This window comes from Lepidochelys kempii, chromosome 2 (assembly GCF_965140285.1).
Source record: "Lepidochelys kempii isolate rLepKem1 chromosome 2, rLepKem1.hap1, whole genome shotgun sequence".
NCBI classification, from domain to species: Eukaryota; Metazoa; Chordata; order Testudines; family Cheloniidae; genus Lepidochelys; species Lepidochelys kempii.
This window is the reverse complement of record NC_136381.1, coordinates 162,941,846-162,956,326: the sequence shown is the minus strand read 5'-3', so window position 1 is coordinate 162,956,326 and position 14,481 is coordinate 162,941,846. Positions and strand designations below refer to the sequence as shown.

The 14,481-nt window shown below is 43.4% G+C and overlaps 1 protein-coding gene and 1 long non-coding RNA gene across 7 annotated transcripts in view; one reads left to right on the top strand and one right to left on the bottom strand.

Moving 5' to 3' along the window:
- Positions 1 to 112: 112 nt before the first annotated feature.
- Positions 113 to 1,314, bottom strand: LOC140907231 (uncharacterized). The gene is made up of 2 exons (XR_012157416.2): positions 945 to 1,314; positions 113 to 348 (listed from the first exon to the last, which is right to left on the bottom strand). It is a non-coding gene; the product is annotated as an uncharacterized LOC140907231 (long non-coding RNA).
- RPRD1A (regulation of nuclear pre-mRNA domain containing 1A) overlaps positions 652 to 14,481 on the top strand; it is a 68,044-nt gene continuing 54,214 nt past the window's right edge. For 2 of the 6 annotated variants that reach the window (XM_073332684.2, XM_073332683.2), the window contains exons 1-2: positions 652 to 911; positions 14,205 to 14,354. In XM_073332684.2, coding sequence (XP_073188785.1) covers positions 761 to 911; positions 14,205 to 14,354 — 301 coding nt within the window. In that variant the 5' untranslated portion in view covers positions 652 to 760. The remainder of the gene's footprint in view (positions 912 to 14,204; positions 14,355 to 14,481) is intronic. The other 4 variants (XM_073332686.2, XM_073332689.2, XM_073332687.2 and 1 more) reach the window with 4 other exon arrangements.

Genomic DNA, 14,481 nt, shown 5'->3' with positions numbered 1-14,481 from the left:
TTGGAGCCTAGCTCACCTGAAAGTCAATAGGTTTGGGAGAACAGGGGCCAACACTAATTGTCGCAAATCTGTGCTGGTGCGGGGAGTTAAAAAAAACAGCAGAGAGACCAAAAAACAAGACCCAAACCCTAATTTATTTTCAGAAAAATCTCATGGCTTTTGGCACTCATATCATTTTGGAGGACGGGGGTGGGCTCTGCCATGATGTTTTTAACTTTCGGGGTCAGCGGTCCTGCGCGTGTTCCGTGTCCAGGGCAGCAGAAAATGGCTCTTGCAGAGATGGCCACTGCCAGGGGAAGGGGGGGGCAGGCATGAAGCGAACGATGTAAATGATCTCCACGAGGCCGGCTGAAACGAGGGAACTATTCAGAGGCAGCCCCACGCTCCCCGAGCCCTGTCGCCTGCTTCTCAGCGTGTCCTCTCACACGCTCCCCCCACCCCCGGAAATAGGCCGCGTGTTGCCCAGGCCTGGTGGGTGAACGCAGGGACCGCTGCGCCCCCGGCGGTCAGACAGACTCTGTCTCCCTACCCCCCACGCCGGCCCCGTAGAGACTCCTCCTCCCCCCAGGCAGGGGCGGGGGCTTGTCTTTCACCCGGATGTGGGACGTTCGGCCCCGCCCCCGCTCAGGCCCCGCCCCGGTAATGACGTAAGGAGGCTAGGCGGAGAGAGTCGGGCTCTGGGCCACCGCCATTTTGGTTGCGTCTGGCCAGGGCCGGCGGGTTTGTCGGGCGCGGAGCCGGGCGGCGGCGGCGGGGCGGGATGTCGGCGTTCTCGGAGGCGGCGCTGGAGCGGAAGCTCTCGGAGCTCAGTAACTCCCAGCAGAGCGTGCAGACGCTGAGCCTCTGGCTCATCCACCACCGCAAGCACTCGGGGCTCATCGTCACCGTCTGGGAGCGGGAGCTGCGCAAAGGTGAGGTCGGTACCGGGCAGGCCTGGGGCTCACCTCTTCCCCCGGCACTGGCCGCCGGGACAAGCAGGAGCCCCGCTCCGCCGATGGGGGCGGCCGCTCTGTGCCTTCTCCGCCTCGCCCCCCCCCCATCCCGGAAGGCGGCGTTGCCCGCTCCTCGCGGCACGAGGCCTGTCCCCGGTGACCCGCCTCCTCCACGGCTGGGAAGACATCGCCCGGGGCCGGCGCGTGGCGTGGGGAGCGGGCCCGGGGTAGGAGCTGCGGCCCTGCTGCGGGCTCGGCAGCGCTCCCTGCCTTCGCGCGCTGGGGGAAGGACGATCCTGCAGGTGAGTCCGCGGAGATGCGCTGTGCCAGGGTCAGTGTTTCTATCCGTACTGTGCCTTGCTTGGCGTGGAGACTCCTCCTAGCTGCGTCAGCGGGTTTTTCTCTTTTCAGAGAGAATTAGCGGGTAGGACTAATTAAAGGGACACTGTCAACTTTACAAATAGCGCTTTTTTTAACCGATTATGTTTGTTCGTCGCACTGAAGATCAGTATGACAAAGGCTAGAGACTCGTTTTCCCTTTAGGTGTTTACTTTCAGTATTTGACATTGTTTTGTGTATAATCAGTTTTGGAGTGTAGCAGGCAGGCTGCTGTTTGTGGCTCTTTCACAGCAGCAGCCTAGAGTAACTAGGTTAAATAGAAACGTGATGTGTAACAACAAAAATGGGCAGAGGGACTCAGACAGGTGTGAGAACTGAAGCTTTGTTTACCTGGCTTTGGAAACTGACTATATTTCAGACTGACTTTTTTAAAGTTTGAGGTTATTTCCTTAGTAATATGCATTCATGCTTAATTTTGTTTTTCCTAGCAAGTGAATTGTAGACTTCCTGCTGCAAAGACAAGAGCTGGCCTATCTGCCATAGTACCAGAAGTCACCTTAGCTGATAACTTACTGTGCCTGGCAACTTTTGCTTTCACTCTTCCCATAGCTACCTTTACACAGTAGAGACATTTAGGGATTTGAACAGGAAGACTTTAGGGGTGGGTTTTTCATTAGGGAGGAGAAGCTGGTAGGCAGCAGTCCAACAAAATTGATAGGAAAAATTTGGCTGACCTGCAGATGGTGCATGTGCCATGTCATATTGATAGATCATAGTGGTGGATCACAAAAACAACGAGGAGTTCGGTAGCACCTTAAAGACTAACAGATTTATTTGGACATTAGCTTTCATGGGTCAAAAACCTACTTCTTCAGATGCATGGAGAAGTGGGTTTTTGACCCATGAAAGCTAATGTCCAAATAAATCCGTTAGTCTTTAAGGTGCTACCGAACTCCTTGTTGTTTTTGTGGATACAGACTAATACGGCTACTCCTCTAAGTGGTTGATCAAAGATTTTTTTTTTTTTCTTCTGGGTTGGACCGCATACCTTCATAAACATAGAATTAGTTTATCCTAGAAACACGGGTTTAAAATTAAATAGGATTAAGTTAAAAGGAAAACTTTAGTATTATATCTTATCATTATTTTAGCCTGTGTTGAAACGGTATGTAAATTGTTTTAATATCTTACATTAAGCTTCCATGTGTTTTGTATTAGGAACATTTGCAAATACATTTGATTTAAAATACATTTTAGTTCACTTCTTGCAGAAAATGGTTCTCTTTTGAACTTTCAAATCACTAGACTGAACAGAGTAAGTAGAATTAAAAAACAAAACCCAAAACTCGTGGCTTCTGGGTAGAAACATGGGATGTCAGAATGCACAAACTGAAGAGTGACGTGTCTACTACACAGATATGTAGGTTTAAGTATTTTATCTCAGTTACCGTATCTACTTGTTCATAAGCCAAATTTTTTAAGTAAAAAAGGGAAGCACCAGAGAAGGGGGTCAGCTTATGAACGGGTATAGAGCGGGAGAGGTGGGACACAGCCCCTCCCCCAACAGAGGGAGCAAGGAGAGGCAGCAGAGCCAGAAGGGAAGAGGTGGGGCCGGAGTCTCTCCGCTTCTGGCTACACTGCTCTTCCCTCCCCCCCCCCCCCCCAGCCTCCGAAGCAGCTGCAGCTTTGGGGCTGGCACTCTGCGGCTGTGCTGCCTGGCCTGGCCCGCCGGAGCATGCTGCGGCTAGGCACGAGACATCCTCCCCTGGCCCTCCCCAGATAAGGTGGGAAGGGATGGGATGGGGAGAGTATGGGGATCCTGGGCTAGTTGTGGGGTCATGTGGAGGCTGACCCCCAGATTACCCCCCCCACACACACACACACAAATTTCCCCACTAGTTGCTGTCCCGGCCTGTAAGGGTAAGCTGCTGGCACGATGGGAGCACTTTGTTCACTTAGGTTTATCTTGCTCAAGGTAAACAAACCATCTCGGGCTGCCAGCAGCTTATCCTGATACCCTGGGATCCAAAGTTTGCTGACCCCTGAATTATAGGGTCGGCTTATGAATGGGTCATAAAAATTTTCCATTTTTACTTATTCATCGGGGGGGGGGGGGCGGTGCGGGGGGCGGTCAGCTTATAAACAAACCCGCTTATGATAGAGTATGTACAGTATTTTGTAAAGTAAAAGTACCTTCCCTATAACAACACTGTCTCTGGAACAGTTTCTCTTTTTTTGAAAACAAATGTATGGTATTTCTCCCACATCTCTAAACAAAAATCCCAAACACCCCCCAAATAAATTATTTAAGATCACTGTTTTGAGTGATCGAAGTTTATGATGAATAGCTGATGTAGGAGCCTTTTAAAATTGGTTTTATTTTCTATCTTGATCAACATACGCATGAGAGTGAGCGTATGAGGCAGTCACTGTAGTGCCATCAGTATATTCCTGAAATCCAGCTCTTTAACTCTTTATCAAGTTCAGATAGTATAGTTAAGGCTATGTTTTAGTCACGGGTATTTTTTGGTAGAAGTCATAGACAGGTCACGGACTGTAAACAAAAAATCGCGGGCCTGTGACCTATCCATGACTCCTGCTAAAAATACCTGCTGTGAAACTTGGATGGGGGAGCAGTCTGCGGATGCTGGGGGAGCTGACCCGAGACCCCCGCTGGGACTGGGGGAGAGGGGCTGGGCTGTGGCCCGGGACCCCTGCTGGTACTGGGGGAGGGAGGGTTGGCGGGGCTGGTATGGGCTTCCTACTCGGCTCCGCATCCCTGCAGCTCCTAGGAGGCAGGGGCCAGGGCAGGAACTCCTCCACTGCTCCCGCCACAAGTGCTGGCTGCCACAGCTCCCCCAGCCCCAGCTGCTGCATAAGTCACGGAATCTGTGACAGACTCATAGCCTTAAGTATAGTTGCTTGACTAGAGAAATGGATGAAAATTAGATGGTTGAGAACCACAGACGGTTTCAATCTTATTTGGTCGTGCTCCTCCCCTTCTTTGCATCTGTAGTAGTTTATGCCTCCCACTCCACCACACAAGTATGTATACTGATTTTAAAAAAAAATCAATATGTAAGTCTCATTAAATATAAAAAAACAGTAAGGCATTGATTCAAACAGAACCAACAATCCATTATAATAAGAGCAAAAGTAAAATTGTGGTTGATACTTACAATTAAATGTGGACCCCACATCATAGCAAATGGATTAATGTACAGATGGCAATGACTTTGTATAATGCTATGCAAGCTTAAAAAAAATCCATCAAAATACACAGCAGCATCTGAGAACCTGTATGGAGGAATCAGCTTTGCTAATTATTCATTGCTGTGGGTAAAGAGTGCACAGTAAGTCTTTTTTTCCTCTAAAGCATCTCACGCCTCTCCCAGAATACATTCCACGCTTTTAGAATCTCTGCTCTAAGTAAATGGAGGTAGTGTTGGTTGGCAGAATGAAGCATTCTGAAGAACTGACAGCAATGTTTTCTGGTAGCACCTGTCTCCAGCTGTCAAGCTTGTGCCCTCTTGCGGGAGGGGATCTGTATGGGGTCCTTAGCAGTGATTACTAGAAATACTATTCTTTTAATCGTCACCTGAATGGTGATTTGGCTACAGTGTTTCGTGCCTTTGCCATCTCAAAGTAAGATTGTGCAATTCTTCCGACTTGGGGCTGACCTCTAAGTATCTGGAAACTACAGCTGCTTAGACATGTGGCAGGCCAGCTCCTGTCCAAGAAAAAAACACTGAGATCATTTCATGTTGCACTGTCCATTTCAAGGTCCTGGTCCTCATTTTTTAAGCTATAGAGATTGCCTTTTGTTCCACATCCCAACTTTCAGCTGCATTTGGGGATGCTGTGGCTGACAAACCCCAACCTCTATCTTAGCTATTTGCCTGTGATCACCACAGTATTTGAAAGCCTCACAAAAGTTGTTACTTATATTTCAGTAGTCTAGAAACCCCAGCCAAGATCAGGGCCTCATTGTGATAGATGCAGTACTAACACATAGACAGTCCCTAACCCCAGTAGTTTCTAATCTAAATGAACAATATAGGCAAAGAGTGGGAGGGAAAACAGGCACAGAGCGAAGTGACTTGCCCAAGGTGAGACAGTAGGTCCCTGGTAGTACCAGGCACAGAATCTAGGTCTCAGGAGACCTAGTTCCGCGCCTTTTTTATCAAACCACATGAATACATCTTCCCAACTCCCCTGCCTTGTGAGATAAAGAATTAGTAATAACTGTGTTTTCGAGACTGTGATTTTTGCCAGTGTTACCCAGGAATTCTGTGCAGAATTAAAAATTGAACCCATATCTCCTTGAGTCCCAAACCAATTTCTTTAACCATAATGCCATCTTTCATCTCATAATTCATTCTTGTGGAAGGCCCTTACAGTGGAATATGCCATCACCAGGGATAAAATGAGCAACCTTAAGAGCACAATACAATGCAAGACTAATTTCTCTGTAGCCTTTCACTTAACTAATGAGTGGAATGGTCATGGATGTGTGTCCTGGACAACTGTTTGCCTAGTTTTTCATCTTAAATGGCTTCAGTATTAACGATAGGAGCTCTTAGACCCTTGTTCCTCTTTGTCAGTGGCACCTGTATTTCTAAAATTGTGTAATGGGAACGAGACACTATGTTGAAATTGGAGTGAGGAGGTGATATTTAGACACACACATACTATTTACTGTCTGGATAAGTTAACATCTTGTAACAACTTTCTTCTACTGGAGCCATGAGATTCTGGTTCTGACAGTGAACTATTGCAGTTTGCTTTAAAAACTAGCAAAACCCAGCAAACTTCTGGTATATGAAAACAGACTTCTCAACATGTCTTCCTTTGGGGTACAATTAGCTAGAATTCTCATATTTGTAATTTTTTTGTCCTCTTAAAATTTCATATTAAAGCACAGATCTTTTCTTTAATGTTTTGGGTTTTATTTTTAGCTTATTCCTATTTTTCTTTCCTTCAGACCCCTTGTCCAGAGTAACTTAGATAAATTTTACCTCACTTGCTCTTTGGTAACTTATGTAAAGATGGTTACAGTAATAGGAGTTGTTTAATTCCATTATATAGCTTTTTTTCTTGCTCTCTTTCTCCAGTCGCCAGTAAGGAAAGACTCTTTAGATCATGCTTTTAAGAGTACAGAAACAAATGGGATCGGAAAGTTTTTTTTCTATGCTGATGTCTACAGTAAGATAATGGGAAATGGCTGATCAAGTTGAATTGAAGTAACTCTGAACTAAGCTCCCATCCTTAGTTGCATGTTCTTTAACAGTCTTTGGACTGAAATTCTTTATTAGAATAACTTTGTACAGTTGCAGAAGAGAGAGTTTTTAGCTGTTATAGCTTTCACTTTGTCTAGATGTTTGTGTACATAAATTCAAAGGAAAATTGTTAAATGTAATCTGTTAAATTTTCATACAATTATATTTGTAACATTTGGAAGTATGTAAATTAGAATTATTTCCAAATAGGTTGCTCAGTTTGCTGCAGTCTTATGGCATATAATATGACTTTTTTTACTTATTTGGCTTGGTTGTAGCCAGCAGCTGGACAGTAGGATTTGTTGATGCATTTACAGTCCCTTAGTGTAAACAGAATCTGAGTGTTTTGTAATCATGCATAACAGTTCATAAACTGTATGATTTTCGACCTTTCTCTTCAGATTTATAGAACAGACTTTTTACTGATTCTTCTTGACTGTAACTAATGAATACATTAAATGTATATATTCTAGAATTCATCATTTTGTGAAATTACTATGGGTTAACGGGACTTCTGGCATCTGTCATACGATGATATATTCATCAGATGAGTCTGCTCATTAGAGACTTTCTTTAAAAGGTTGGTTGGAACATATATGCTGAATGCTTCTGTAGATGGACTAGTATGGCTTTTAGTGTGTGTTTAAACTTGTGTTTCACTCATTTTGGTTTTGTTTTTTAATCTAACCTATGAGATAATATATATTAAATTTTAGATTTTTTTGGCATAACTGTCATTTAGTTCATGCTCTGGGTCTGTGCTAGCATATTGATGAAAATTTTTTATATTGAAAAGAGGCTGTAACAATTAATTTGAAGCATGACACCATTATTAATTCAGAGATAAGAAACTACAATGATTAAAGCCCAACTATAATTTTAATAGCACTGTCATGAACTTCAGTTGAGATTGACCCCTCTAGGTTTGTAGCTGTTTCTTTCATGCATGTTCAGAGTATGTCAGCCTCTTGATTTGACGTCATAATGCATTGTAATGGCTCCAAACTGTGGCTTTTTTTGGTAAGAAGAAGTTGCCTTTCTGTTATCTTCAAACTTAGCCACCTGGATCAAAGCATTTGTCTGTATGTGGGGTTGGGGATGGGTGGCATTATCTGAAGGGGTCAAATCAGACAGAGAAAAGTATTGATACTCTCCCAGTTCCACCCATGAGACACCATCCGATGAAGTGAGCTGTAGCTCACGAAAGCTTATGCTCAGATAAATTGGTTAGTCTCTAAGGTGCCACAAGTACGCCTTTTCTTTTTGCGAATACAGACTAACACGGCTGCTACTCTGAAACCTGTCATTTAGAGTACATCTTTGTATCATGATCACCCCTGTCCTTCCTTGTATGTTGTAATCAGCAGCGTAATAGCTAACAATGCTTACATTTAAAATTTTCATGATAGTGTACCTTAGTTAACCTATTGAGATGAGTGAGGCAGTTCACACTTCTCCGAGCTGTTTCATGTCTGTAGGGTCAGATGGATATTAATAGGGAAAAGCTATATTTTTGGAACTATAAGGGCTAAACGTTTAAAAAAATGAAAGTGTAGATTCTAGAGCCCAGAAAATCAGCCATCAGAGAAAAGTACCAGTTCTTCAGACTGCCATGAACTGGATCAGTCTGACTCCTGATGTAGTGGGTTAAAAATTTAACTTTCTCTAAGTATATGATCTGTGCATGATACTCCTGTTTTAACTCTTGAGTGGAGAACTGGTAGAATCTCCCCAAATTCTTAACCTATGAGGGCAGTGGTAGCAAAGAAGAATGTGAGTCAGGTCCCCACTAGTTGTTTCATGTGACTCCCTCTACTGTATATGCTTGCTGCCCTGAAAACAATCCAGTCACTTGCTCCTTAACTGCAGAGAAGCTGTACCACATCAGCTGTTGTAGCTCTTCTCTGGATCCCAGTAAGTGCTTGAGGTATCCTTTCTCAACACCAACTTTGTCTTTCAGTCAAGTCTGGAACTTATTGAGGTTCTTATCTTGGCTTCTGATGTTTGGTGCAATTCTTCAGTGCTTGACTTTTGTCAGTACTTTGGCACTTGGTGGCACTTGATTTTTTTTTTGTTGTTGTTGCCACCTTAGCGTTCTGACACTTACTAATCGTTGGTACCTGTAGTCTTCTTTGGCATTCTGCTTTTTATTTTGCCACCAGCTCATCACCCTGCTGTTTCTTTTCCCTACTGAGGCAGCTTTTGTAGTCTTCACGGAGATTTCCTGAGTATGGGTAACTGGGTTAGATAACCCTGCCTACAAGCATCCACGCTGCTAAGCCACACTTGAGGCCTGTCTGGTAGGTGCATGCATCCTGGTTACATGCTAGAATTTCCAGGAGCATATCCCGTGGTTCTTAGTTCAATACCACCACATGAATTGTTTTGTGTTGTATTTTGGAAGAAATTATTTGTCCCTCCCAGGTCCCTGTGTGGAAGAGTTCTTTGCTAACCAGCACAGAGAATTTAAACACTTTTGGCACTGCACACTCCTCATTTCCATCTTCACCTCTGTTCCACCCACTGACAAGGGATTGATCCAGATCAGGATGATGACCTGATCCAGCAGTTGTCACTGTTAATCCAACACCTGTTTTCACAACTGGAGGCAGATAGAGGGCATGGGACTTGGTAGAGAGCATTTTGGAAGCAGCTAGTGGCCATCAGAAGGTGGCAGCAGGCCTTGGTGTGGACACAGCAGAATTGAGGCAGCTGATGCAGGTTGTAATAGCTGTAGATTCTCCTGTGTTGACCTGATGCTGGATCAGGAGCACAAGTACTGAGTGGGTCTACACTGTCATGTGGACCCAACCCTCCAGTGTCAGGACATGCAGATGAGGGAATCCAGAATTAGGCTCTTACCTCAGACTGCTACAGGTTGGTTGCTAACCAGTTTTACATCAACTGTGACCATCTCCTTCCCTCCACAAGGTGCATGTGAAGTTGTACCCTGATGTAAGAGTGCACTCAGAAGAATTTGCATACTAAGCAGTTGCGGGATGGTGGTAGAATGTACATTTGGACGATTGATGGTAAGTTGGCACAGCTTGCAAACCTGTTTGGATGTAGTATGCCCAGTGACATCTGTTATTGGGACATGCTGTGCACTCCACAACATATGCAAGCATAATGGAGAGAGCTTTCTCCAGGAATGGGTTGAAGATTGGCTGCCTGTTCACCCGAACCTAAGAGTGCACCTTTGATCACTGGGGCTGGGAGAGCAAGGGAAGTAAGGGATGGCTTGTTTGCCCACATCCAGCTTTGTGTGGGAAAATGTGAGGCTGTGGAGTGTTATACTGTGTAGACTTAGACATGTATCTATTTGCTGCTGTTCTGACAATTAAAAGCTTTTGATTTAAGCTTTCTGCCTCTTATTTCCCAAACACTCACCTGTGGATTGTTCAATCAAATACTTTAGTAAAAGTGAATGCAGCCAATCCAGCTGCTACTGACCAGAGTGCAAATGTTGGGTGAAATGTGCAGTGAAAACAAAGTAAATCAGTGTGATGTCATTGTTGATAGAATTGCACATCACCAGTGTTCTTGTACTACTTCTCCTGTAGTTGCATGGAGGTAGGATGAACAGAATATATATATCCATACTCACTTTTATTCTAGGAGTTTGATTGCCACATTGCCAACCCCACTCCAGAATTGTCAAGTGGTGCATTGGCTGCCAGGTATGTTAGCATGGAGGAGAGTCAACTGGCAAAGGTACTGGTCATCAGGCTAAGTGTCTGCTTGAACATTTCCTTCTGCTGCTGCCAGTCATGCTCCTTCATTTCCCTGTCCTGCTCCTACAGCAGCCTCTGGAATTCTCACTGCTGGTGTGACCTGTGGCTAAAGTCATTTTGCATATCCTGCAGATGGTCATCTTTGGAACATTTTTCTTTTCCCCTGCTAGTTCACGGCCCTCATCCCAAAAGCCATTGGAGGCTGCTTGGTGCAGCAGATGTGGACAGCCTTGCAAAGGCAATAAAGGAACTTTTTTTTGTCCAGGGAAATAAAAATATCTCTTTACATTGTGTCACAGCAAGGCCACAAAATTGATACTTCTGTCTTCTCCATACCCACGTTTATCTCCTTTCTCCATATTTGCCTGTTGATAAGCAGCTGCAGCTCAGGTCACCAGCCCACCAATACAATGGAAAATCTTGGAATTTTTTAAAATAAAATAAATATATCTTTTTACCTGGATGGGGGGGTGGGTTTGGTGCCCATAAACTAGGAACCTTTTACCAGTGCTGGTCTTAAAAGTATTTCAGGTAGTGTTGTCATCAGAAGATGTTAATCTGCTGGAGATTCAGGATTGGAAAAGAACTTTTCCAGGCCTGTGGTAGAAGACCATCTGTGTATGTCAAAGAGGTATTTCCTTGTCTGATGACTGATCAGCGAGTGATGACTAGAGAGGACTGTAGTGAGCTGTGGGGCGGGGAGTGTTTGTCCTGCATAGGTGTCTCGTGGACTGTCTTGAGGTTTTCCTGTGTGAAAAGTTCAGAAGCATAATTTTCTGGGGGTGGACCAAAATCTCAGTGAACACAAAAAAGCATGCTGAAATAGGATGCAGGAACTTGCTTACCATGAATATGCCTTTTCACTACCCCTGTACATCAGGCTGCCAATACCTAGAGACTTTCACTCAGGGTGGATTTGATTTAGCTCAAATTGATTTAAATCACTAGTTAGGAAGATTCTATTTAATCATGGATTTCTACATAAAAGCGCATTCTTGTTGGTTGTTATAACCTTAGTACATATTCTTCTCAACTCAGAGATAGATGTAGATTTCATTTTTAGAAGGTACACACTATACATTTTTAAGTGATTGATTTTGAAAACTTTTCAGATTAGTTTTACAGCTATATCAGAAAATGAATGGTCCAAAGGTAATTGAAGCAGATATTTATGAAATCATTGGGAGGCGAACTATTTCCAATTCAACTGGTCAAGCATTAATATTTGGAGGATTTTCTTGTCATGCTGTATTAGGAGGAGAACATCACCAGAGAGACATTTAAATTGTTTAAAACAACGTTATATATTCTGGATTGTTTTCCTCAACAGCAAACATATAATATTTTAACAAAACAAGCACATGAATTTTTAAATTTAGTTAAACATTCAATTTTTTTAATTCAGGTTTGTTTTTGTTAAAATTGTTTTTAACTAAAATAGTTAAATGAAATATTTAAGAAGACTATGTCAGCCAGGTCAACATGAAAAATGTAAAATATTGGCTTCTGCAGCTTCTCAGTAGTCTTCACCTTCATTTTCCTTTTTGTTCCTAATCTGGAAAAGAAAAACACGGCTTTCCTGCTTTTTCAGGTCTCAAATGATTTCTCAATTTGGAATTAATTAGTCCAAAGGAAGAAAATATTCTTTCTACACTGGCAGAAGAAGCTACTGCTGTTAAAAGTGAGATTATCACTTCAGCAGTGACTTCCACCATTCATTGGTGTGATTTTCTTTAAAACATCAGCAGCAAACATATATTTCTTGAATGGTAATTATTCCCAAACTGGGTCTCTCTTACAGCCTGCTGCCATTATAGTTTTTCCCTTCTAGTAAGAGAATGATATGGTAGATCTCAAATCAATGAAGGCTACATTTGGAAAGACCTCAAGACTTCTAGAATATGCTGCTCAAACAGTTTCACTTTTGTTTCTGCTGCCTGTTCCTCCCTTCTCACATTTTATCTCCAGACATCTCCTTATCCAGATTTATTCTGCCCCCAACAAACTTCTGTTCATTGAACTTTTTGAAACTTTTAGAGAGAGATAAGGGATTGACTCTGTGTACACAAATTTTCAGAGGGACAGTAGGGTTGAGGTCTGTTTCTCACCTCTAGATATTTATTTATTTATTCATTTAAAAACATTTTTGCTGTTAACAAGCATGTTATCTCTGGATAGACAAATCCACAGTTTGAGAACTGAAAAATGTATCTTCTCTGATGGTATCTTCTAGACTGAGCACTGAGACCCATTGGATAGGTAGAAAGATTAATCTAAATCTGTACAGAAGCCCCTGGAATCCCATAAGATTGGGTCCCTAATCCATGAACTATTGGAACTCATTTACAAAACTTTTCTTAAACATTACATGAATATATTCTCATACTGTAGAATTAGAATTTACAATCCCTGTTCTATGAAGAGATACGTTATAGCTTAAAGATATCTTCAGATTGCTTTTTTCCTCAAAAAGCATTTTATCAAAAAAATCCAATTTTTAAATAACTAGGAATTTTTATTATTTAAAAAAATCATTGGTTTTTATCCACCTTGCTTTCACTTAATATAGCCACAGATCATACAGTAGGACATAAAATCCTGGCTGTTTTGGAGACTGCTTTAATACCGTGCCAGTATGAGAAGAGTGCAGTGTGTGTGTGTGTACATAGCTCTACATATGTGCTTGTGCTGCATGCATCACAGTGTCTGCAGGCATCGCTCATCTTGTAATCTCAGTTGTGCATAAATCAATTAGCAGTATTCAGTTACATTTCAGTTAGAATAAATCACTAGTTGCATATTTACTACTTTTCTCCTTGTTTGGAATCCATCTTGAATTGCATGTGATGGGGGAGGAAGGGGGTAAAAGGTGGCTGGGGAAATGGTGTGGCTTCTGCACTCAGGTGGCCCAAAGGTCACCCCACAGTACATAATATTCTTCATAATAATTGCATTGGCCATAAACTAGCAAAATCCTATCATTTATGTTGCAATTTCTCACTAGCAATAACAAAGATGGCAGTAGCCTCTTACCTGGAAGTGGCGATGGCTCTGATGCAGGTTTCTCTCTGTTCCATTCCTTGTCCCCGAGCAGGTCTGAGGATGTCCTCCAGTCCATCTGCCCATAGAGCCTGCTGGCTCTGGGGTCTGTGTTTGACCTTCAACTGCTGGAATCTCCTCTGGCACTGCCAGTCTCTGTGTCCATGAGTGCATTTGCTCTTAAAACGCCATCAGGCACAACAGGGGGTGTTCAGCAACTAGTCAAACTCTTTATAGTAGTGGCAGGTTGATCGTAAGTTTCGAGATTTGCCATTGGTGTTTTTTTTTTGTCGTGCGTTTTTTTATTCTCTTACACTGACTTGCCCTCCATGTAATCCCCTCCTCTGCCAGACTCTTGGCAGTGCTCTTTTAGAGGTGTGATTTTTGGTGTGTCTCAAATTATGGTGCTTACTACACTAACTATTCAAGTGAGCTGTGTAGACATGCAGAAGGCTGGGTGTAATGTGGTGTTTATAAACTGGGCAGGTGTATATAAACTAATAGATGAGTTCCAGCGCTGAGGAAGGGAGCCTACTCACCTGGGTAAGCAAGCCTGACAAATCCATATAAAAGGCTTTTTAAGCATGGTAGAGAGGATTGGGCTAAAACCAAGGTAAAAGTCTGGGCTAAATGAGTTAGCCAGGTTCTTCCTTGTGTGTTGTCCCAACCCCCCGCCCCATCCCCTTCCATCCACACACACACACACACACATATCTCACCTGAGTTTTTGTGCTTGCAGGCCAGCTAGCATGGCGGGGGGCATGGGGTTTAGGGCTTGGGTTCTGGTTTCACTTGAGCCAGTAGTACTCCTCCTCCTGTGCTGTGAGAATGCAGGCTAAATCATTTAGAGTGCTGATAGTCCTCCATTTGTCTTCTCTCAGCTTCCTCCAGTGTGCCAAGGAGGACAGACAAATTCTCCCACAGTTCACTGGGAAAGAATCTGTTGCACAGTTTACTGCAGCACAAAGAACCGTGGGACGTATCCCCAGAAAGTCCCGAGGACGCACATGGGGGAGCGCACCATAACTTGGGTAAGGGCTTGCAGTGTAGCTGCTCGTACACTGACTAGAGTAACATGGTTCCTGGTAGCATACATGTAATGCAGTGATTCTCAAACTTTTGTACTGGTGATCCCTTTCACATAGCAAGCCTCTTGAG